General features: G+C 41.1%; 2 protein-coding genes across 2 annotated transcripts in view; both read right to left on the reverse strand.

Annotated features, from left to right (window-relative positions):
* The window catches only part of LOC117541862 (retinal-specific phospholipid-transporting ATPase ABCA4-like), a 51,367-nt gene extending 39,065 nt beyond the window's left edge, over nucleotides 1-12,302 (reverse strand). The window contains 8 exon segments of the mRNA XM_034209126.1: nucleotides 839-928; nucleotides 8,460-8,657; nucleotides 9,028-9,155; nucleotides 10,051-10,190; nucleotides 10,400-10,541; nucleotides 10,729-10,822; nucleotides 10,984-11,096; nucleotides 12,247-12,302. Coding sequence (XP_034065017.1) covers nucleotides 839-928; nucleotides 8,460-8,657; nucleotides 9,028-9,155; nucleotides 10,051-10,190; nucleotides 10,400-10,541; nucleotides 10,729-10,822; nucleotides 10,984-11,049 — 858 coding nt within the window. The 5' untranslated portion in view covers nucleotides 11,050-11,096; nucleotides 12,247-12,302.
* Nucleotides 12,303-13,801: 1,499 nt separating this feature from the next.
* LOC117542140 (rho GTPase-activating protein 29-like) overlaps nucleotides 13,802-25,587 on the reverse strand; it is a 32,631-nt gene continuing 20,845 nt past the window's right edge. Inside the window, 16 exon segments of the mRNA XM_034209606.1 lie at nucleotides 13,802-15,774; nucleotides 16,457-16,757; nucleotides 17,208-17,323; nucleotides 17,325-17,432; nucleotides 17,699-17,836; nucleotides 17,972-18,160; nucleotides 18,509-18,672; nucleotides 19,422-19,520; nucleotides 19,993-20,127; nucleotides 20,544-20,713; nucleotides 21,866-22,053; nucleotides 22,664-22,801; nucleotides 24,163-24,330; nucleotides 24,645-24,725; nucleotides 24,942-25,052; nucleotides 25,188-25,252. Coding sequence (XP_034065497.1) covers nucleotides 14,560-15,774; nucleotides 16,457-16,757; nucleotides 17,208-17,323; nucleotides 17,325-17,432; nucleotides 17,699-17,836; nucleotides 17,972-18,160; nucleotides 18,509-18,672; nucleotides 19,422-19,520; nucleotides 19,993-20,127; nucleotides 20,544-20,713; nucleotides 21,866-22,053; nucleotides 22,664-22,801; nucleotides 24,163-24,330; nucleotides 24,645-24,725; nucleotides 24,942-25,052; nucleotides 25,188-25,252 — 3,386 coding nt within the window. The 3' untranslated portion in view covers nucleotides 13,802-14,559.

Here is a 25,587-nt window from a genome sequence, read left to right on the forward strand (position 1 = left end):
AGTTTGGGTTTTTGTGGTGCTGCCTGAACATATAGCGAGATTGATTTACCCTATGGAGTGGACTCCCACAATGGACTAAAAATAAGTGAATCTACCATCATGCATTGCGCTTAAGGAAAATGGTAGAAAGAGAGAGAGTGGTGAAGTGCAATTGATTATAATCCATAGGTTATGGTGCAAATATACAATGTGTGAGAAGATTAGCGTGTTGCAGTACAACACAATTAGTCATAAAGTACTTTGTATTTGTTCATTTTGGAAAATACCCTGAGTATAATATCATGCGAGTATTCAGCCCATTACACCGTGTGCCACAGTAATGACGTAATTCACAGCGCCGAAAAATAGTATTTCTCGAAAGAGTTTTTATTTTATTTTACAGATGAGCTCATCAAATAGTCTTCTATATATTCTACTTTTTCACATTATATATTTTATTCACTTTGCGACATCTACTGTATTTTCCTCTATCCTGTTCCATTTCTATTCAATTTAGATTTGTGTTGCATCAACTTGCATGGATATAAAAGAAAAAATTGAATGCACAACTAGTGTGTGACACAATCTTATCGCACTTACACACAACCTCACACACACACATATATATAGTGAATCCCAAAAGACATATCTCTGTTGAGAGTTCACATGTGGGTTGTTAACACACTCATGCACACCCCACATTGTTGAGCCCATCACTCAGCCTCTTCTGTGAGCGATTCTCAAACTGGGAGCAGCGGAAGAGGCGAGTTTCCTGTAGGACTAAAAATACTGCTGCGTCTGATCCTGCAGGACTGAGCAGAAGAAGAGAGGAGGGATTGATGGACTTTGGAGCACTTACAACTTGGATGTTCTCCGAGGTCGTCTTAAGAACCCGACCCCAGTTGTTTAGGTCAATCCCCTCGGACCTGCTGTCCACAACCTTAGGCATCTGGGGAAACAAAGTCGTAAGACGAATTAGTCAAGTTAAAAATATGAATACTGTGTTTGAAATTGATACAGATAAAAATAGGGGTTAAAAACCGTTTGCTCTTTGTTCATTTGTATCAAAACCCATGGCGGCAATGCTAAAGTCATGTCCCGTGATGACAGATAAACACATTTATATCTAGCAAGAAACTGGCAACTCTAAGGCAAAACTAAAGCGCTTGAAACAAAGTGTTTTTAATTAAAAGGAAATAACTTTTGCACACTTTCTTAAAACAGTTACTTCTTCCAGCAAACTGCTCGTAGAAAACAGATCGTCTTTTGTCATGTAATTTTGGTCTCTTCTGTATTTATGGAGAAAACAAGACAGGTTTTAATAAATCAGTTCGATTTGCTCTTCCCCTGGACCTCCTTCCATGACTTCATCTTGCGAAACCATTAGCATTAGGCGTACGAAAAGGCCTGGTCAGAGCAGAGTGCTGAGGGTAACGGAAACCCCGAATGCAAAGACAAACACGCACATGTGATATCCTTCCTCCTGCATTCCTCGCACTTGAATTTCAATGAACGAAGGAAGGAGGAAGGGGTCGCAGGGGGGGAAAGAGAGAAAGCGAAGGAAAGGGAAGGGAGGCTGTTGAGAGCTGGTTGGCAGAAGGGAGTAATGAGCGTAACAAGTTGTTACATGGCAGAGATCAATGTAGTAATGGGCTTTATAGAGCTAATGGGTTAAAGCAAAGATCCCTAGATGTTAATATAGTACACAATGGCTGGACATATGCTTGGTTTGTAGGTGTAACCAACAATTACTGGATCGGATATTGGGAGGAAACTATTGTAAACCAATACGATCCATTTGGCCTTCAAATCTGTCAACAACTATCATAGATGTGTAGGCATTGAGTGGTAATTGTTGCCAGAATGATACACTTAAATGATAAGGTATTTGTTATTTTAAATACTTTTATTCAAATTTGTACATAAAGTTGTCATTTAAAATGTAAATGATTTGATGGTGCTGACCATTCAAACATGCCGCTTAATGTTCCATAAAGGGCTGAGAAAAAAAACTGACTATACTGTGACATTACTGTTGACTATACAGTTGCAAGAAAAAGTATGTGAACCCTTTGGAATTACCTGGATTTCTGCATAAGTTGGTCATAAAATGTGTTCTTATCTTCATCTAAGTCACAACAATAGACAAACACAGTCTGCTTAAACTAATACCACACAAACAATTATATGTTTTCATGTTTTTATTGAACACACCATGTAAACATTCACAGTGTAGGGTGGAAAAAGTATGTGAACCCCTAGGCTTCAAGACTTCTTCAAGAGCTAATTGGAGTCAGGAGTCAGCCAACCTGGAGTCCAATCAATGAGACGAGATTGGAGGTGTTGGTTAAAGCTGCCCTGCCCTATAAAAAATACACACCAGTTTTGAATTTGCTATTCTTAAGAAGCATTGCCAGATGTGAACCATACCTCGCACAAAAGAGCTCTCAGAAGACCTACGATTAAGAATGGTTGACTTGCATAAAGCTGGAAAGGGTTACAAAGGTATCTCTGAAAGCCTTGATGTTCATCAGTCCACGGTAAGACAAAGTGTCTATAAATGGAGAAAGTTCAGCACTGTTGCTACTCTCCCTAGGAGTGGCCGTCCTGTAAAGATGACTGCAAGAGCACAGCGCAGAATGCTCAATGAGGTGACGAAGAATCCTAGAGTGTCAGCTAGAGACTTAAAGAAATCTCTGGCACATGCTAACATCTCTGTTGACGAATCTACGATACGTAAAACACTGAACAAGAATGGAATTCATGGGAGGACACCACGGAGGAAGCCACTGCTGTCCAGAAAAAACATTGCTGCACCTTTGAAGTTTGCAAAAGAGCACCTGGATGTTCCACAGCACTACTGGCAACATATTCTGTGGACAGATGAAACCAAAGTTGAGTTGTTTGGAAGGAACACACAACGCTATGTGTGGAGAATCCAAAGGGTTCACATACTTTTTCTTGCAACTGTATACAGTATGAGAATCTCATTGTATGAATAGTTTTGGAAAGCCCAAAAAGGACAACACTTTAATAATATTGTTGAGGTATTTGTCAAAATAATTGTAATCTTGCATTTGACTGTACATTGACCCTAGTTCTGAATGTGAAAACGTTTGAATAAAAAGAAGCAGTATGTGGGCTATGTATTTCCTCCTTAGGGTACTATAATACAGTAAGTGTTACTTTTGAAAATGACGTTATTAAATTTGTATGAAACATGACAAATATTTATCAAGCCATCCCTATACAAAGTCAAGAAACCAAAATTGTGTGGATAAATATGTTTCCAATATGAATATTTAGTCAATTAGACAGTGGAGAAAAAGGTGATGTCTCACAATTCAACACAATTCTGCATATCAGTTTTAAAGTACTGATATGCTGTTTTGGATAAATACTTTCTTGCAAAAATGTATTTACAAATGCTTACAACAAAAGCTTTTTGCAGACCTTCATATCAAATATGTTACATGATATTTAATATAGGATAAGCTTTATTGACCCTGCAGAGTTTACAAAGTGTAACATTATAGATGGAAATGTGTTTATATATATTCTATTGAATTTAGAGAATGGAAAAAAACTCATGTACTACATAAACTAAAAAAGGTACCTTAAAGGTGGGGTAGGTACGTTTCAGAAACCGGCTCGAGTGCCCTAAAATTTGAAAGTACACAGCCAAATATAATCCGCCCCTTCCTTCAGACTTCCTTACAGAGCACCTCCTCCAACATTACATTGCATTTAGCTGACGCTTTTATCCAAAGCGACTTACAATAAGTGCGTTCGACCAACAAAATACAAACTTGAAGAAAACAGAATCATATAAGTACATCAGGCTTCAGAGAGCAAAAACATTTCAAGTGCTACTCAACTGGCTTTAGATAAGCCAGCCCTTTATTAGTATATAAGTGCTTTGTTAATAGTTCTATTGCTCGAAGTGGAGTCGAAAGAGATGAGTTTTCAGTCTGCGCCGGAAGGTGTGTAAGCTATCTGCTGTCCTGATGTCAATGGGGAGCTCATTCCACCATCTTGGAGCCAGGATAGCAAACCCACGTGTTTTTGCTGATGGGAACTTGGGTCCCCTTCGCAGCGAGGGTGCAGCGAGCCGTTTGGTTGATGCAGAGCGGAGTGCACGTGCTGGGGTGTACGGTTTAACCATGTCCTGGATGTAGGAAGGGCCAGATCCATTCGCAGCATGGTAAGCAAGTACCATTGTCTTGAAGTGGATTCTAGCAGTTATCGGAAGCCAGTGAAGGGAGCGGAGGAGCGGAGTGGTGTGGGAGAATGTAGGAAGGTTGAAGACCAGACGAGCCGCTGCATTCTGGATGAGCTGCAGAGGTCGGATGGCACATGCAGGTAGACCAGCCAGGAGGGAGTTGCAGTAGTCTAGGCGTGAGATGACGAGAGCCTGGACCAGAACCTGCGTCGCTTTCTGGGTCAGCTGGGGACGCATCCTCCTGATGTTGTAAAGCGTGTATCTGCAGCAGCGGGTTGTAGCAGCTATGTTTGCAGTGAAGGACAGGTTGTTATCTAGGGTCACACCCAGATTCCTTGCAGTCTGAGTCGGGGAAACAACAGAGGTGCCGATGTTGATTGTTAGGTCAAGAGTTGGACAATCTTTTCCCGGAAGGAAAAGCAGTTCAGTCTTGTCAAGGTTGAGCTTGAGGTGATGATCAGACATCCACTGAGAGATGTCAGCTAGACAAGCAGAGATGCGTACAACGACCTGGGTCTCTGAGCGGGGAAAGGACAGAATTAATTGGGTGTCATCAGCGTAGCAGTGGTAAGAAAAACCATGCGGGCTAATGACTGATCCGAGCGAGTTTGTGTACAGGGAGAAGAGGAGGGGACCAAGAACAGAGCCCTGTAGTTAATTGACAAGGGTGGGACTCAGACCCTCTCCAAGTCACCCTGTACGTACGGTCTTTCAGGTATGAGGTGAGGAGGGAAAGTGCAGAGCCTGAAACTCCAAGTGCTTGGAGAGTGCGAAGGAGGATCTGATGATTCACCGTGTCGAATGCAGCAGACAGGTCCAACAGGATGATGACAGAGGAGAGGGATGCAGTTTTGGCAGTGTGCAGTTCCTCAGTGACAGCAAGGAGGGCAGTTTCTGTGGAGTGACCTGCCTTGAAACCAGTCTGGTGCGGATCCAGAAGGTTGTTCTGATGGAGATAGCAGGAGAGTTGTCTAAAGACAGCGCGTTCAAGTATTTTAGACAGGAACGGGAGGAGAGAGACAGGCCTGTAGTTTATAACATCTGACGGGTTGAGAGTGGGTTTCTTTAGGAGAGGGTTTACTCTTGCCTCCTTGAGACTGTTTGGAAAGTGACCAGAAGTTAGAGAAGTGTTGATGAAATGGGTGAGAAACGGTAGAATATCAGGAGCGATAGTCTGAAGGAGGTTTGAAGGGATAGGGTCCAGAGGACAGGTGGTAGGGCGGGCAGAGGTAATGAGGGTAAGAACGTCACTTGGAGAGAGAGGGGAAACACACACACAACACATACGAACGCGCACATGACGTCAGCAGACTGGTGAAAGTGGCCGCCTGTTGCTGGCGAGTCATTGAAGCACTGCTGCAATGCACGCCCAATGACGGCACGCCCAATGAGGGCACGAGATGACAGACAAGGCGGCAGGCTAAACGGATTGGTTGTACTTTTTACAGTATTACGGCTTCCACAGATGACATTTTTTTATGTATTTTTTGTCAAAGCACTTCAGATATTCATTGCTTTCGGATGTTAAGAGCATTCCATGGAATATAACAAAAAGTGTATCTCGAGCCGGTTTCTCAAACTTACCTACCCCACCTTTAATATGCTTAAATATTAAAAAGAGAAAAGAGACAATTCAAAGAAAAGAATGATAATGATATATATAATTGATATCAAGCTAATAAATTATTTACACTCAGATGTGGTTGTTCCTAGTCATTTAGTTTATCAATTTACATCTAGCAAAGCTCTTTTACAACTACTCGAGCTACTCAAATATTCAGATTACTAATTTTGTTTTGTCCTCAAGAAAGAGGTTAAGACAGCACTGCAACACTGCAAACAGATAGCCAGGTGTTCCCTTTAAACAGGCACCTGTTGGTAGAGTACTTATACGAGACGCAGCCACACGTCTTACAGAATAGCTCACATGCTCCAGGCGGGGTCTAGATAAGCCCATTACAGAAACAGGCCAAGAGGGATAATGCCATAACCAAACCCTGAGCCAGTCACCTGACTCACTCGAGCTGAACCTCAACTCGTAGAGAAGAAATTGAAGGCTGTCAAGTATAAATATAGCAGAGTTTGTTGATGTTCAATGCTACTTTTATATTGTTTTTCTTCAATAAAACATGCCGAGCTGTGTCTACTCATTACATTACATGTCTCATGTTAGACGCTTTTATCCAAAGCGACTTACATACTCAATACTGTGGGCAATCCCCACAGGAGCAAGTTGGGGTGAAGTGTCTCAGGGACACAACGACAAGCTGACGGCAGTGGGGTTTGAACCTGTGACCCCCTGATCCGAACACCAACACACAACCCACTGCACCACACGCCTCCTACTTCAAGCACTCATTCAAATAAATAAGAAAGGAGAGGCTCTGTTGTTCTGCCTTCTCTTTGTTTCTTGCCTTTTGTAAATACACAAGTAAACATTTAGAAACAATTGTAAAAGGTACAATCAGCCACTAGGCATCACATGCACTCATGGAGTCACAAGCAGCTCTTCATATAATAATGAGCCACCTGACGTCGAGCCACAACTCAAAACTAATTGTGACTATATTCTCAGCACAAAGCAGCACAGACACCTTTTCAATCACAAGGAAACCCACAATGCAGAATGCCAAAGCTATTATGAAAACAATATTACAGTCAACCTCACTACACTATATTGCTAAGTAAACTAAATACATAAAAAGTGTCTATGCAGGTGATTGGGGCATGTCTTTATTATCAACCATAAAGGGGCCCTATTTCAGGTTCATTTGTATCTACTATGACATGATTACATGCTTTAATGCTCATACAGTACCTCTTTCGCCCTAGATGGCCGGCTCTGTTGTGATAAGCTTAGAGATGTCCCGCCCCTTAGCCTATCGCGTACAATGTTTGAGTGCTAGTGTAATGTCACTATGTCAGAGACGAAAACAAATGTGTCCAATCGAGGCGACCCCAAAAAGCAAAATAGGGCCTCTTTAAGTCTTCTTTAAATGTGTGACTGTTAAAGCACAGCACTGACCGAGTTAACAGGATGATTGCACTGCAATTCAAGTCACACCGTATTTAACCATCCATCTTCTTCCTCTACATATATTTCACAGTACAGTTTCATTTCATTTCACACCTTTATTTAACCAGATTGGTCCCATTGAGATCATAAATCTCTTTTTCAAGGGAGACCTGCAGCAAATAGGTTCCACATGAAACAATAAAGGACATTATACATTATATTTACAGGATACATTTACCTAGTTATAGACATTTACAAGTGCCCATAGTATCAACGAGCATTTCATTTAGCCTAGCTTTAAAAACATGCAGAGGAATGAGATTGCTCAGTTTCAATTCTTGCTGAAGATTGTTCCAAGCAAGTGGAGCTGCGCACATAAAAGCTGTCTTACCTAAGACAGTCCTTGCTCTTGGCACATCTAACAATACTACATCATGCGATCTCAGACAATAGCTGCTTGCAACTCTCTGTGTTATCAGAGAGCAGATATAATACGGGAGTTTACCCAACAAAGCTTTATAAATAAACGTGTACCAATGACTGAACCTCTTTACAGTAATCTGCCTATTGACTTCAAAATATGATGTGTGACTTTGAATGATCAGTCTGGTGATATTTTATATTTTTCTTTCTTCAAAACCAACACTATAGTGTAGCTTATTGCTCTGCGCCTTGGAGTTCTGTTGCTGTCTATTAAAAACACATCAGTGAGTCACTCTGTTGCACTGGGTGACACCGCGAACACAAACAGATATACACACACACACACACACACACACACACACACACACTGCCAGCTAGTGCAGCAAATATGTCTCTTTTCACCCCTCCAATAAAAACACCATTAAACTACTGTTAAAGAAATGTTAGCTAAAACCACAGTGCCCTTCTTCTTCAGTGGGAACACATGGCCTTGGAGCTAAGTAGTACAGACAGCACAGGGCAGCAATAAAGCATTGAGAGGCACACTAACACATTGATAAGTCTGTCTGCAGAACAGGAAGAGGGACATCTTTTTTCCAACAAATGCAACCTTCAGAGGATCTATCAGTGGAAATGATGACTGCCATGTCAAGTAAACACAAGGAGGAAAGGATGGATGCCAGGAACAACATCCACTTTATGAAGGTCATCGAAAATACAGGATATTATGCGATTCAGAGTCCATTAATGATGTACCATTGTATATAATAGATAACAGTGACATACACACATTCCATATTTGTTCAAAGCACAACTCACCAGTTTGAAGACTTTGAAGAAGTCCAGATTGTCATACAGTTCGTCCTCTACCCTCTGCAGCCTCGTCTGGCTGAGGGCACACATGGCGTTGCGGACCCCGTGGAGCCCCATGCGACTCGGGAAGATGATGAAGTGGTCGAGCAGAGCCTGGCTGCAGGCGATGTCTTTCAGCTGCAGGTCCGGGATACCAAACGCAAACTGGGGAAGATAAGAAAGGGAATACTGAGTTTATGGTGGGATATGTCTCAAAGATTCAGCAAATATCATTACAATGAAATCTGACTGTTATTTTGTATATATTGATTGTTGTGTCTTAATGTGTGCATATGTATAAATATGTCTGTTGTGTCTTTTTATAAATATTTGTATATATATTTGTATTTTTGTATTCGGGATTGTGGGAAGGGGTATTTCGATCTCTCTGTCTGTACACACAAACTGAAAGATTAACAATGAAGTTTGACTTAATATTGGTTATAAACAACAGAAAAATATGTAAGTCCTTATTCTTTACAAATCAGCAAAGATGATTTAATATCAGTCCAAGCTTCCTCTTATCCCACTGCACCTGTTCCAGTCGTATTTCTGCATTGACGAACTGGTAGACAATAGACTCTGAGAGGGCGGCGTTTTGCAAGAGGAAGGCGGTGAAATTTTCATCATCCTTCAGAATATCATCAAGCTTCAGCCCACGACCTGAAACATCAAGAGAAGAGATAGTGAAAGGTTAGAGCAACTACATACAATATTGACAACAGTCTGGACTACAGAGGAAATAATTGGCAGCCAGACAGTCTGGCAGCGGAAGAAAAGTCCAGCAAGAGGATTTGTGTTAACGCAGATCCCTGCCAAAACTTTTGGAGGTCATTTCAAATGCAGTAATACTCAGAATAACAATTATATTAATATGGACAATCCTGTTTGTCTAATTGAGGAAATTGATGTTTTACACATTGGATAAATGACTCCATAGCTTATTCTGTAGCTAACCCAATCAAGTGATTACCTCAGTAATAACATAACATATATAAAGTGTTTATCCAGCAGTTGGAAATGCAACATCTGAAGGATTACTGCCATTGGAAGCAAACTCATTTAGCAAAATGGACCGACATTAGTGGTGACATTTAAAGTAAGACACATTGTTTTTAAAAAAAAAGAGAGAAAGTGAGGACCTATTGTGACGAACACAAGACATGAAACACCAACACAAAGAGGATGTGTCGAAAGCCAAACAAACAAAAAGGTTAAGATCAAAGTGTTGCTTCACTTCCCTGTCAGGATAGGATAAGAGTTTATAAAAAATTAAAAGGAAATATCCTTTTTAGGGGAAATGTTGTTTACCTTTGGTTTTGTATCAAAGACTGATTAGTATGCTTTTATTTTATAGTGATAGTCGAGACAGACAGGAATCAAGTCAGAGACTTAGGTCGTTTACACCCATGTGGTCTGCACCCTACCAACTCGGCTCTCTGCTCGCCCACAGCCTATTTCTCTTCTGATAACAGGGTTGAGAAAAAGGCTTCTAATAATTATTTTACTATCAAGAGAAGTGCTTCCGTCTGAAACCTTTATCACTTTTGCGCTTTACCTAACACCACAGATGGGTTGTTGCGTAACGTTTCCATGATGTTTGAGAAGGACGACATTTCATGCCAAAGACGGCCGATCTCCTGGACCTCCCTCTCCTCCAGCAGGAGCTCCTGGGCATCAACATAGAACCGTGCCAATCTGAAGACAAGTAATAATATACAATGTTATAGTGCTTTATCTCATTTCATACAAGCCTAGTGTATCATCTGTAATCAGCGCTAGAGCACTAGGGTCTAACGTCGGATTTAATTATCAGATGATAATGAAATTATTTTTCACCCAAATTACAGCTTTATTAGGTTCTGCAAAAGTTTCTACGGTGTTGGAAATGCTTTGATGTGTCTTACACTGAGTTGTTGTAGTTGGAGACAACACCCGGAGACTCTCCTCTGGTGGGATATCTGAAGCAGGGGTTGTTGACGTTGCAGAAGATTCCCTGGATCCAGGGCAGAATCCCTGCTGACGGCATGGCCTTGTTTGGGAAATGGCCTGAAGAAACAGACAACTCACTTGTGAAAACTTGAAGGCTCGTAAAGTGATTTTACAAGAGTTGCCTCGAGGTTAACATGTGTTAATCCCTCCAGCAATTTCACATTATAGTGTAGCGTCTTGATTCTAGAATAATTTGTTCAAAGAAATCACTAACATAGCTTGTTTAAGAAGAGCTTTGTCTTACATTCATGTTTCTGGTACAGTGGATTGGCCTTCCTCAGCCACACCAGACCAACAAATAACAACACAGGCCAGCAGATCTCAACTATGAAGCGGCCCTGGACAGAAACAAGTAAAGCAGGGTTAAAAACACACAGAAACGGTTGGAAATCTGTAAAATGGTGTGCAATCCTGAAATGTATCATATTCAGAGAAAGCTGTAGTTTGTGGTGTTATTTTTATCCAAGGTTTTGTCTGACTACTGTCACATAAATGCTACCTTCTGCCTCTTGCGGAGGGTCCAGTTTTTCCACAGTAACAGGCGGATTTGAGAGCCTGTCTTCATTGCTCTGCAGCTTCACCCCTGGAAGGGGTCATCAGACTGTGACAAACCTGCAGATACACAACGCTCCATCAGTGACCACACACTGCCGTTTACTTCTCACAGAGACTCTGGACAAACTTGGGAACAACTGACACGGAAAGAAATTGGACTACAATTCTTGGGTCTGGTCTTGGGGCCACGAGGGATTTCTCATTATCAACCAAATTATTTATGTGAAAACATATTTTACACTGCAGGGTCCACTTTTGTTTCTGTTGGTTGTTGCTTTTTCAAAAGTCTATATTCGGTCTACTACTATCAATCAATCCTATAGATATATGGAAAATGAATTACAAACGATGCTTTCCCCATTAGGAATGCAAGTGTTTTGTTATTTGTCTCGAGTTGTACTGACTTTGATCTATATTTGGTTTTGGACCTGACTTGACTCAAACATGAAGGTACCTGACCTTAGCCCTTACTCGGATGTATTTAAGGTGGTCTTGACTACAACCCTGGACAAACCCTCTTACAAAAACACACCCTGCTGAAGTGCTCCTGAGCAAAACACTACCACCCATTAAGGTGTTTTGTTCAGCCATGTTGGCAGAAGGAGATTTCTCTGCAGGAAAATAAAAGTCGAACATTATCACAATAATTAAAATGCTGTCGAGGTGATTTATGAATTCAATTTGCACCTGCTCTATCATACAGACTAACACCAAAGGAAAAACTCATTTCCAAATTGAAAACAACTTCAAATGCCAATCACATCCACAGGTTATGTGCAGTGGAGCTCAGAGAACGTCAGACATGAAGAGTAATTTGTTCAGAGTGACATGTCAACTAGATTACCACAGACTAGCAGACTGAGTATGCAGGGACAGAAATACCAGAAAACAAAAGGACAAAGACTGTGAGACTACAAGAGGAGAGTGAAGGCTTCCATTATGTCTGACTTCTCTGAAATAACCTTATTATTACTCAAACAGCAATTACACATAACAGGACCTCCTTGCACAGAAATGTGTAGAAATGTAGAAAAACGGCATCAACTAAAGTAACCGATACAAGAAGTCATAAGGGGAAAAACATTTTAAAAAAAGCATCGACCAACATCTATTTCATTTCATTATGTTACAAGCATTTAATTAGCTATTATCAACCTGTCAGCGTATACATCATCTTACTATGTAGTCAATAAAGCAAGTTCCTTACCTCTTATAGAATGATGTAAAAGTCGTACGACATCTAGAGAAACCGGTTCACAGAGCAGCTGAAGTAGTGCCAAACATTAAGCAAGGTAAAAGAGCTGTGTGTGTCTCCTGGCTGCCCACTCTCTCTCTCTCTCCTCTGCCTGCAGGTCAGCAGCACTCCTAATCTGATTGCTCTAATCTCCCAGCTCAACATGGACAGGCAGAAAAAAGACAACAGTCATCCATTTTGAAGCAGAATTAGGTGGATATCTGCTGGAGAAGAAAGGGGGGATAGAGAGGGAAGACTGCCCTGTGCCGAGAGGGGTTACAGGATGGATCACAGTAGGAGCTAAAAGGTCTGTTGAAATGTCCATGAGAAAAATGTACCGGCAGTCACCGTCTCTGCAGGAAAGTTCTCCAGGTTAACAACTTCAAATTTCATTTTTCATGCAGTTACATGACAAAATCAGAGGTGTTTTTGTGTCGTACCTGTCTGAAATGACTCGGCGACGAGGTGGAGGAGTGATTAGGTCTGGAGAATGTGCAGCCCTGACAGTTTGACATTAAAAGCACTTGAACCTGCTGAGAACCATCGAAAAACAGACACGCTTAGCCGAAAACCAACGTAAATTATAGGCTTAACCCTGCACAAAGCTCAGTGTAAACCATGTCACACAACTCCAATTTGTCATTCTCAGACCTCAGTAAACTATAACAAAAAAATCTCACAGGATCCATGGGTTAAATTAGAGCTGGCCGATAAGCAGAAAATCAATTATTATAAAATCTATTATTATAATATCTTTGACTAAATACATCAATATTGTAACAATAGTGTATAGGGTTGGTGCTTCTAGAAGATATTTACACAATGAACGAATCATTTATAATGTGGAAAAGTGCTAACTGGCAAACAATAATAAACAGGAAACATATATTTACTGAAAAAAGACCTTAAGGTATATGACCATGATCTTACTTAGACGATATCAAGTCTTATTTCACAATATCAATGTAATGTCGCCCAGCCCTAGTAGAAATACAAAATAGGATGCAATTAACAAGTATAAATAATACAGTAAACTTATTTCTACAGGGCTAAAAAAATAAATAGTTACAGGTATATCCTCGGTTCTCTGCATGTACTGAACAGATATTGGAATGGAGGTGAAACGTTAGTTGATTAGTTGTTGGGCAGAAAATTATTGGCAAATTCTTTGATAATCTAGTTCTGCTTTTCTGTGGAAATGTGCTTTTTTTATTTTAGGAGTTGGTTGGAAGAATTAAGTCATTCTCAAGACATTTTTGTTGGCTCTTGTGACGTATGATTTCACAATGTTCTGTTGTTTCAAAGACCAAAAGGTGAGAACTTAAAAGATAGAGAAAATGATCGGCCACTTTTCCATTCTCCAAGTTGTCCAATACTGCCATGAATTTGAATGCATACAGGTTTGAAATACAAAATAGGATGCATTTTAGAAAAGGAGACAGTAATTTGGTCTGTTAGAATAAATAAAACACATCCTGGTTCTCTGAGGTATTGAACAGTAAAAAGAAAAACTCCTTTGGAACAGAAGTAACAATTACAAATGCATTTTTAATTTGCAGCAATCACTATTGCATCATGTCATTTTTTTCTGTATGGTCACAATAATGCAATGGAACAACATTACTGTGACGAACATGCAGTATGTATGAATGGATATAAAAAAACGTAAACAGATACATAAGGTTTACATACTGAGAAAAGATGTACCAATCACAGGCATCAAAGGACTCATTTGAAAGAGACAATGTTGAACTCTTTAAAATAAAAAACCTCATGTTAAAAATACTTCCATCTGTTCATTGAAGAATAAAACTTAAGCAAATTCTAACATAAAAAGGCACATTAGAATTTGAACCTGCGTTAAGTGCATTGTGTGATTACATCAAATATAATTTCATAACAAATCAAACATTGTACAGGAACTAAGAGGTTCAATTCAAACAAGGAAAATAATAGACGTACAATTCTTCAGAGACAGATGTCATGTTGTGGTTGACACATTTCTTTCTATCTTTGACATAAAAATGGATAATTCATGTATTTATAACTTAATAGCACTAAAAATACAATGTTGTCTGCTTTGAACGCTTGGGAGAGCAACCACTGTTGACATTTGGACTTGAATATGTAAAATACAATATATTAGTACTTATAACACTTTCATGGTTTATTTTCACAGGCCTACATTTCTCCCACTCAGCTTGTATTATAAAAAACGTGTTCCGATGTATACACTATGGCACGGATACAATAATATTTACAGATATAATATGTGTTTTTTTGGCTTCAGACAAAATGTGCCTCTCTGTGTTCGAGCTCCTGCGTCCGCCGAGGGCGAAGTCTTTGGTACACGGGTTTAGTCTCGCTGGGGCTGAGGTCGTCGGGGCTGCTAGGGGGGGGTGACTGTGGGGGGGAAAGGCTGGCAGAGATCGAGACCTCGGGGTCAATGGCGCTGTCGACGGAGTCCTGAGTCTGGAGCCGAGTCAGTGGGGGGCTCGTTGATAGGGCAGGGGATGAGGAGACTACCTGGGCAGTGGTGGAGAGGGCGAGGGAGGGGCTGGCGGTGGTTGTGGTGGTGGTGACCGTGGTAACAGTTGTAGTCCAGTTTGGAAGCGTCCTTGCCCTGCTGTTAAAAGAAACGGGGGGCTTGTAGAACGTTCCAGGAGGCGGCTGCAGAGTTCTCGGCGCCCTGAGCGTTAGCGGGAGTTTTGGCGAGCTGCTAGCCTCGCCGACAGAATTATCCGAGTCATTTTCCCTTTTATAAGTCCAGATCGGCTTTGACACTGTGTAGGGAAGGGTGCAGAACATGTTGCTCACACTACTTGAAGTAGGGACTGTAGCTGTTAGCGCTGAGCTAACAGTAGCGGTTATGGCTGGGCTAACTGTAGCTGTTAGCGCTGGGCTAAGAGTGACGGGCATGGTTGCTTTCACAGGTTGTATTCCAGTGCTGGCAGGTGGGAGGTTGGCCACGATCTTAGCAGTCCTGGGTGTGACATCATAGTGCTTGTACTTCCTGTCCCACGTCCTCCTCTGCATGGAGTGTGTGTCCATGAAAGGAGTGATGTAGTAGGTGCTAACTCTCGACGAGCCACTTTGGCGGGCTTTCTCTGGCTCTGGTATCTCCTGAATAGATTCAGAGACGCGTTCAGAGGAGCTGGAGTCATCTTTAGCAGCAGCGTTACGGTAATTCCTCTCGCTGATGTGGGCGGGCGCGGGCAGGCGTTCTAGCGGCATGCTGATGGGTCGAGACACGTGTCGGGTGCGCTGGGTGCGGAGCTGGACCTTTGGTGCCACAGCGGTGGTGGGGGGGCCGGTGGAGCTGGGACGGCCGAACACTAAGGTGGACCTCTGCATGTCTCCTTCAGCGAGGGTCTGGACCCCGTTGAGTCTGTCCGAGGCCGAGTCCTCCGTTCTGTCCGTCCCCGGCTGCACCTCGTGAACCTCATTCATGATGTGTGAGGAGGGGATCACTGACGAGTATCTCTTGTACACTTTGGCGCTCTGGAGGGACAAAAACAATTAGATTACAATCTTTTCATCAGATTTGAATCCGTTTTTAATTAATTAACCTTTGCTTCACATATAATATTTGTAATTGCATATTACTTAAGTATTCAAATGATTTCTTCACAGAATTCTACTTTTTTGTCTAAACCTGTACCCTACTAGAGGTGCACTGGTTAATTAACTGTATACAATGTATTATATAACTTTTATGCATCAATGGCAGAACATTTTCTTTTAGCCCCTGAAATATGGAGATTTCCTGCCTTTCTGGTTTTTTCTAATCACATTACCAAACTAAATATCTTTAGGTTGTCAGAAAATAACCAAGAAAGTTAGCTTAGCTTAGCATTTTGGGGGAAAATAATCTGCAGATGAATTGATAATGAAACAAATTAGTTGCAACCCTAGTGCCTACATTACCCACATTATAACTTTCAGAGATCCAGGCCTCTAACAGAGAAAAGGATCTACAGAGGTCTGATAAGCTCACTTCTTTCTCATTCTAACCTCCAGAGTTCTCCTTTTCATTTCTAACCTGCAGTCTTATCAGACTTTACACAAATCTTTCCACAACTTTATATTGAAACGTGTTTCCACTTAGCTGCTCTTACTGTCAGACATTCTCTAATACATGATATGAGAGCAGCATTAGTCACATCCCTAAATCCCTCCTCACCTCTTTGATATCCATCAGGGAGGCGGAGTGTCTGCTGAGCCGCTGCACCTTCTCTTGGGGGGTGAGTCTGGGGGACGCCTGGCAGGATGTGATGTTGTCGGAGCCGGGCAGAAGTGAAACGTCAAACACCGCGTGGAAGTGGCGCACCAGCAGCTCCACCATCAGGGCCTGGTAGGGGTAGTCCACCAGCGAGGACAGGGACACCTCGGCGTCCGTCTGCCGGGGCTTCACCAGCGTGGGGCCGTAGATTATACCCAGATTACTCGCAGTCATCTTGTTCTCCTCCGCCTGCTCCGTCACTCTGTGGGCGGACGGGGTGGCGATATTTATAAAGGACATTTGTCTGGTATTTTTTAAGAATTGTATCTTGGTTGTAAGTACAGACAACGTCTCAGAGTCAAAGCTAGACTGACATTCTGCAGATCAATATTTTGTAAAGCTAAATAAATACAACATGCCATAAAACGATTCTAACCAAAGCCCGTTTCTGACATGTGATTATTTATAAGTGTCTGCAATTAGTCCTATATTTAAATGTAAAGGACAGAAGACCAGAATAGTCATTCTAAAAATATTGGAGCTGGAACCAGATTTAAAAACTAGACTATGAATAGAGCATGTGTATAATGTTTGTTTGTTCTACTTCCTCTATGCTATAGGGAAGTCTCTATTTCCTGTTTTGTCTCATGAGGAAGTTTGTGACACAAATCCTTACAATGAGTTAGCATGTGTGTTTGTAAACAGCCCTTACTTGTGTAGGTGAGCTATAAGGAAGCGCAGAGTCCTGTAGTTGGCTGCAGGCAGCTGGCGGAGAAGGTCTCTGATCTTGAAGAGGACTCTGTTGAGCCCGACGCTGGCCCCCCCCCTTCTCTCCTGTTTTAGGTTTATCCGCCTCCTCCACTATCACTCTCTGGCACTCTTTGGCCAAGCCGATAATATCGTTGTAGTAACGATATAGGATCAAGGGCTCTGGTAGCTGCAGAGAAGGGAAACAGTGATGTGTTTAATGCTCTTAGCAATGGAAACTACCAGTGTAAGTACACCAAATAAAATGCTTATTTAAAAGAATAACAAATAAAAGTAAAAAGCCCGAAAACGACATCTAAAAGTTCTCAGCAACTCCAATCAACTGCTTTTTTTAAATAACTGATTTTATAATTAAAAACAAACTTGGTACCACAATATCTAATGTACCCATTCTTCACAGTAACTGTAACTGTCTGAGACCATCTTTAGACCCACTTGTCTCAGGTAGAGTTTGAGAACATTGCCGATATCGTGAGGAGAGAGGTCGGACAGCTCAACCAAGTCCTTGCCGTTTTCAAACGCCTGACAAAGCTTCTCCACGCGTGATTTGGCTCCATTCACACGATAAATCCCCTGTGAGGAAAAAACAGGAAAGGATTGGTACATTTGATCATCATTTTAAAAAGGAATGATATCTCCAATGTGTATTGCTTGAAAACTCTATAATCCAAAATGAACAATTTCACTGTGAAAGAAAACTCAGTTCACCTTGATGTTGAGGGCTCGACTCTCAATCTCAGACGTGCACTTTTTGATGATGAAAGGGATGCCATCTGGACTGTTCTTCGCTGCTTGTGTAAAGTCGATACCAAACAGCTGCAGTCTGCCTTGCAGCTTTTTATGGCCACACTGGATAGCAAGCGTTTCTAGACACTTCTTATGGCAGGCGAGGGAGCACTGGGGGGAAAGAAGGAGAGAGTTACATTCAGTAGTATGAAGTGGCCATTTGATTCTCACTTAGATTAAACAAAATCCTACAAATGAAATAACAGATTTACCTCTTCTTGTTTAAGGTCTTAGCATAAATGTCGGCAGCACAGTGGAGACACATAATGGCTACATATTTCTGTTTGTTGTCAAATAAATGTTGTTATTGCTGCAATGTATGAAATACTTGGGCAGCTATAAAGTTACACCAGTTAATTAATCATGAAAAAGTTCCATGTCCTGTTAATGTACTCTGCATGCAAGTACTCAGGTCCATGAGCATTTTAACAGCTTATGAAAGAGTGTTATGTACTGTACCTCCTCACACTCCGCTCCATGGAAAACTACCAGGCTGTCACACTCTCTGCACTTAGATGGAGCTCGTAGTTTCCTCAGCTTATGGGTTTGAGAGGCTTTGGACATCTGAGCGTTTCTGAAGGGACCCGGAGAACTGGCCGTCTCCGTCACCATCTCTGCCAGACCTGAAAATCCGATCCAAAGATGAGGAAACATGTCAGACAGGTGACTTCCAGTTCCTGTTAGTCTAAAGCAGAAACAACTGAGCCTCTGTGAGGGCAACTAAGAAGCCTTTGTTCAAGTCACGTCACTACATATATTTTAATTTGGAGTAGTTCATATTTACTGGTTGAAAATGATTATTTCAGACCTAAAGTCAGAAATATGATGAAAGATATGATAATAGGATATGAAAACAGAATGGGTACTTCAACTTATTTTAAAATGCCTTTAGGTATTATTTTATCATGTGATGATGTCATATAAAAATGGCAAAAATAAACACAGATTATATTTGATGCTTAACGTTACTTTATTATCATGCACACAATTACAGTTTCACAAGAAACGATTACAAAATGAGGTCGAGATAGGAGGGCTAGTTTGCGGCTTCCATTCTCAATGAAAGAATAGACATACACACTGACCCAGACAGCTCCTCCTATACAGGAAGTGTGAGCTGAGGTCATGTGGCCAAACTAACATGAACCCAATCTGTGCAGCTCCGTCAAGTGTAAAAAACATTTGATGCCGAGCGAAACCCACGGAAAAAAACATCCTTCGAGTCTTGGTGTAATTTCTCCTTTTTTCTTCATCTCTTGCATAGCTTCCCTGTCACACAACACACACTGCCTGCGCTACTGCACACACATTCCTAAAATTGGTTTATGTACAAGTATGCATCTGCCTGAGGAAAAGGGGTCACACGCCTTACCGTTGTCTGAAGGCGATGGTTGCTCTCTCTCATCCAGGTCATCAGCTGAAGACATGGTGCCAGTGGACGGAGTCCTCGGCAGCCGTCGCTTGAAGTCACCTGACGGTACATACACAGGTCATGAATTTGTACATACAAATATCCAGTGACTAATTTAAAAGTACAGTTTAACAACAGATTTGCACAAGGGCAATATCCCGGTGCAGAGAACAGATTGTGCTGCTACGTGTGCACATGCAGGGTTTTATGTATCAAAGCTTGGCACAGTGTGGCAAACTGTTTCAGATGTAGAGGGAAGTGCACTTAGAGATGAGTAGTGTGTGGGTCTGTTGTACAATGAGGAAGTTACAACAAATATTATACTTAGAATAAATACATAATGTGCACCTTCTTTTACTTCTGTTTTGAAATCAGGCTATTATCAGATTTGTATTACTGCCTTTATTATCTTTAATAGTTTGGGTGTTTTTCCAAATTTACTCAAATGTTACCTTTCTTTGTTGCATGTATTTGTTTATATAAAACCATTTACAAATATCCTATATTAATGAAAATAATAGAATCCTCTTACCTGGACTGGCGGTGGGGGAGTCTATGGACCGGGACTCGCTGCTGCCTCCCGCGCTCTCCGAGTCGCTGCACATCCCGCCCTGGCTGCCCTGACTACCGGAGGCCCAGGCTCTCAACGTGGCCTGGCTTCTCAGCGCTGCAAGGAAACATAAAGACCACCAGTCACACACAAGCAGAATAAGAGGAAAAAAATAAATCCAGCTCCTAAGCAGCTTCCCGTTTAGTGATATTCTTAGCGTTGGTTTTGGTTATTTCTAGGCAGGTCACACGTATATTCTGGATTTATGACGCGTAAGCCGCACACAACGGGTTTGATTTAAGTCCTGAGAACATTTCCATGACTCAGAACACAGACCATGAAAAGGCTCATAAAAGATGCCTGTGAGTTCAGCAACAAGTCATTTTGCAGTTTGGGAATCATCCATAATCTAAAATACTGTATACTCATGTATCAAATGTGATCTTGTCTTCAAGTCTGCTGTTATTCGTAGCAGTTTTGAATCCATAGTGTTTCCTTGAATTGAAATCAGTATTTACTAAATGAGAGAGTACCTGGTATGTCGGTGCTGCTGTTGGACCTGCGCTCGCTGATCTTCGTAGAGCGGTGAAGGGCACAGTCCACCTCGTCTCCGCTCAGCACGTCACCAGAGTAGATGGATGCCTGCGACAGGTTGCCATGGGAGGAATGAGTGCTGCCCACAGACCTTTTGTTGAACACAAACCTGGGGAAATGAGTCAGAATGAAAGGTTACGTGATGAGATTTATATTGTTCCAGAGTCACTAGAATTTGATTTATTACAGTGCGGGGATTTGACATGTGACTCAACTTTTACTTCTCCAGGCACTGAGACTTTTGGATTTCAGTTTCTGGCAGATAATCTGTTTTGTCCCCAAGACCCACCCCCAAGACTCCAAGCAGCAAACTTGGAGCACAGTGTTATAAACAAGCAAGCATTTACTGACATTATATTACCACTTCACGACACACACATGTAGCACCTTTGCCCTATTAAATGAGCCACTTCATTTCATTGGAAGAAAATGAGCCCCTTTCTGTCAGGCTAACATAAGCTGTTCTGGAGACCCCCCAAGACTTTTTATAATTCCATAGTTGCTAACAGATGTTAATAAAAGCCATGAAGTCAAAAAAAGTTCCATTTTATTTGTTATGTGTAACTTCAAAGAATTGTCTGAAATGCTAGTTGTGCTTAGACTGAAAGAGAGGATTAGGAACAGAAACGACAATAAGCCCAGCCGGTAGACCATTGCAACATATAATGTCACATGAAACACGTCAGTAGCTGCACAATAATGAAAGCACTAAATTCCCTTTTTAAGCCACAAAGCAGTACAACACTTACTTACAAAATACAATAACATCATCAATCTTACCATTAACTTATTACTGAGAAAGTGAAGCGTTGCGTATTTTCTTAGTGGTAATGAGTATATGTGTGTATGGGAAGCGGATTCTGCTTTCACAATCTAAGTCTTAGGGACAGCTCTAACCCCGAGCCAACTCTCACGCTCACAATCTCCCCCACTGCATTCAGCCCGCGCCACAGATATTTCCTGAGGAAGGGCAACAAATTCAACATGCATTCTGTCTCTCCTTGACTCTCTCTCTCTCTCGCTTCCTCCCACTCTGACTCACTGTTACCTTTGCTGAAAGAAGAGATTTTAAAATGAGTTACTTGGAGATGTTTTGAAACACTCTCCTCTAGGATTAAGGTTTCATTCTAAAAATCACATTTACTTTTCCCCATTATGGCCTGCAACAAGCTGCAATGTGAGAATACAAATGGGGTTTAGCATAGCTTAAATACTGAGACCTAATCCCAGAATCTTAGTGTAAATCCACAGTTCTTGGTACCTGGCATTGTCAGACGAGGTGGAGTCTGAGTGCAGACGCTCTTTAGGCAGATTTTTGGGCAGGTTCCGGACGAACTCAGCATAGCATTCACCCGGTTCGTACAACTTGGAGCTCTCACTCAGAGCCTGGTAGTGAGCAGGGAGCGACACCGTCTGCGCCTGCTGCATCTGGAACCAGTTCACCGTCACCTGAAGAGAGACGGATTAGTTTGATGAATGGGTGAATGACTCATTTAATGAATGATTGAAAGAAAAAAAGGGAAATGAGCACTTAAAAAGACACAAAAGGACAAATACAGGCAGACAAACATTATTTTAGAACTGTAGCTTATGTTATTTCAATTTAATATACCGGTAAACAAACAAGTATTTGGTGATAACTTCTAATGCTTGACAGATTTCTAAAATGTCTACATTTCTACTAACAATTTTACAAACCACTCCAGCTGTAGTAATATGTACAGTGCATGACAAATGGCCGGCTATGTGATTACATAAGATTAGAATGTGTTTCTTTGCCTATAAATGCCTTCTACTTGGCGTATCGAAGCACATATTTAGAGCTTTTCTATAATCTTAGAAATGTACAAAAAGGTTTTAGCACCAAGAGCTGCCAAACCCAAAAAGTAAATTACATTGAAGTGTAAACTTTGCTTTAGGAGCAAGTCATTTGTTCTCAATGTATAATGCATTGTGCCTGTAAGATATGTACATAACAACTAAATGTTATTGGATAATCAACTTCTCTCTCCGTAACTCTGCTTGTTAGCTTGCTGCGTATCATGTAGTGCCCACTCACAGCTTTGAGTGTGAGGTCACACTGGAAGACCATCTCTCTGATCTGTGTGAGGATGGTGCTCTTGGCGTTGGCCAGATCCATCTTCCTGACGCCTGCGTCAGCCATGCAGCTCTGGTACTGATCCTGGGCCTCCTCCGCCTGGTCACAACAAAACACACAGAAAGTAGTGAGAATGTGGATGAAATGCTTAAAGGGATAGTGGAAATCCGCGAATTTTGGGTTTAACTTATGTATTTGTATTAAAAATAAGCATAATAAACAATTTTTTTTAATTTCATGCGCCTAGTTTCATTTTATTTTCAATTTTACTGCGCCCTCTCAATGAAACGAAATACTTCGGGAATCGTCGGGAATCTTCGGGTGATGACGAGAGCAGAGGAAGACGGGCACAAACAATGGCGGACATTCAATAGCATTTGCATGTGAATAGTCGACCTTTATTATGGTGAATAGATGTGTTTTGTATGGCTGTAGTGCGACAGCAAATGCAGAGAATGGCGTATCGACTCATGCGTTTCCAAGAAACCCAGCCATTCGTCGTCAGTGGGTGAAATTTGTTCAGAAATGTTCACTATAGGCAATACTATAAGACTGTAAGACGGCAATACTTTATACCGAGTATATTGCCATAAATATGATGATTGATTATCAGTAAAAAATTCTACGTGACACAACGACATTGGATTAACCTTGAGATGCGTTTTTATTCCGTTGAACACAACTTTTGATCACAAATCAAAAAAGGTAAGACGTAATTATTGTAATATTTTTGGAACCGGATGTTGTTTACTTTCTCTTTTCTGGCTGATAGCTCCAGGAATTCGAGGTCTTACAGTGATGACATTACATCTGTGGAGTCTCAGCTTTAAATCGTATATCTTGTTTGTGCAGTTAAGATAGTAATAAGGGCATTTCCACCGTGTGTTGTGTGTAAAAAAGCGTTAGCATTAGTTAGCATTGTTTCGCTCAATGCTAATTCAAAGGCTTGGTATTACTCTTGTGTTTTTTCTAGCTAACAATTGTTCTTATTGTCAGTTAGCGGAGTTTCTTACCTTTAAAAAGGGTATGAAACATTAATAGTTTCATAAATGTTAAGAAGCCCTGAGACATGTGAGAGAAAAAAAACTGTGGGAGGGGTCCACTGGGGGGACCTTCGGGATTAACTGGTTAACAATGATTAATATTTGTAAAGGCTACAGGTGATCTTAAGATGCGTGAGCTATGCTTAGGGACCTACCAGTCAAGATTATTTGTGCGTAGGGGTGCATCATCTGGCGCCTGGTCCTGGTCATCCTCGCCATCAGGTGTGATTGTTTTGGTACGTAATTATGCTTGTATATAAGTTAAAACGAAACTATTTGAGGTTCCATTTCCACTATCCCTTTAATGTCAATAATACGGTTTTCAGGACTATTATGCACTGCTGCAAAGACATGTTCCCTGGTGTGGAAAACCTTCAAACTTGAACATGACTTGTGATATTATTCTCCCCTGCCTACCTTCTGCAGAGCGTCCTCCTCCAGCTTCCTCTTCTTCTCCAGCTGTTTGTTGCCAGCGGTAGCGTGCTCCTCCTGGGAGCGGTTGGTAGATGTGTGGGCTTTCTGGTACTCCTCTCTCCTCTGGGCCTTCAGCACTCGTGCTTTACGCAAGGTTGCCACGGCCTCTTGCTGCCAAACCACACGGATAGACCATAATGTGATTAAAATCTGACATAGGGGTTCAACGGTTATCATAAGCATAGTCAGGCACACCCTTCTGGTTGTTTCACCTCACATGAGGAGCGACTGTAAACACTGCCAAGAGGGCTCTTTTTCTTTTAACCATCAGAAAAACAAGTGATGTTGGTGTAATCTAGTTGGTGTTTTCGCTGATTTGACTTCCATAAATGGATCTATACTGATATTTATAAATGCAAAAAGGAAGATGTGCTTCATTGATTTTGAGCTAATAGGCTGTATTAAAACAGGGACATGTTACAAACCATTTTCTTTTGCTCCCTCTGCCACTGCTCCTTGATGTCTTTCCTCAACCTGTCGAGGTCATTCTTACGGGCAAGAAGAGGCTGGAAAAACAATTCAATGAGGTACAGGATTTCAAAAGGTATTTTGTTTATTTCAAAAGCTTTCAAATATAAAGAAAAGTTAGTTAATGAATTGTATCAGAAATGCTTGTTTTCTGATCTGCAAGTACTGTTACAGAATATTAGAGTCCCAGCCACTGTAACACAATACAGGGATTTAATGTATGTGCACTCGCGATTTCCATTTCTCATTGTTACCTGTATGTATTTGTTGGTCTGAAGAGCTATTGCAGTTTGAGTAAGCAGCTGTTTGTATTCAATGTCGTTCTTGAACGTGGAAACGTAGATGTCACTGAATGGCATGTAGTCCTTGGAGAAAAAGATAATACTATTAAATTGGCAATTCCATATATATAGATTTCAATCAAAGACAAGATAACAATCATATACAGCATACACATTATAAATAAAGTAAGTGTTTGTATAAAAATACAATTGTCTTACCTGTTGGCTGGCCAGTGTCTTAGCAGACTCTGCCATTTTGGAAAAACTTTTGGCATACTCAATATCTGAAAAAAAGAGATACACAAAACATTAAGGGATTATTTTTGTCTGTAAATAATCAAGTTTGGATAAAACAACATGCACTCCATTTAATCTAATTCCATAATGCTGGATTTAAACAAACATCGCAGACGCTCATGCTTCAGGTGATGCACAATGATTTACATTAACACAGTGTATTACACACCAGTGGCGAACCGTCAGGGCCTTCAAGGTATTCAGAGAATACTCAGATAAAACAAACAAAAAATCGATTTAATTATATAAATAAAATGTATATAAAATGAATAAATGAGAATCGTATCCGTGTTGATGATCTGTAATATTACAGTGTTACGTT

Source organism: Gymnodraco acuticeps, unplaced genomic scaffold (genome assembly GCF_902827175.1).
Source record: "Gymnodraco acuticeps unplaced genomic scaffold, fGymAcu1.1, whole genome shotgun sequence".
Classification (NCBI taxonomy): Eukaryota; Metazoa; Chordata; class Actinopteri; order Perciformes; family Bathydraconidae; genus Gymnodraco; species Gymnodraco acuticeps.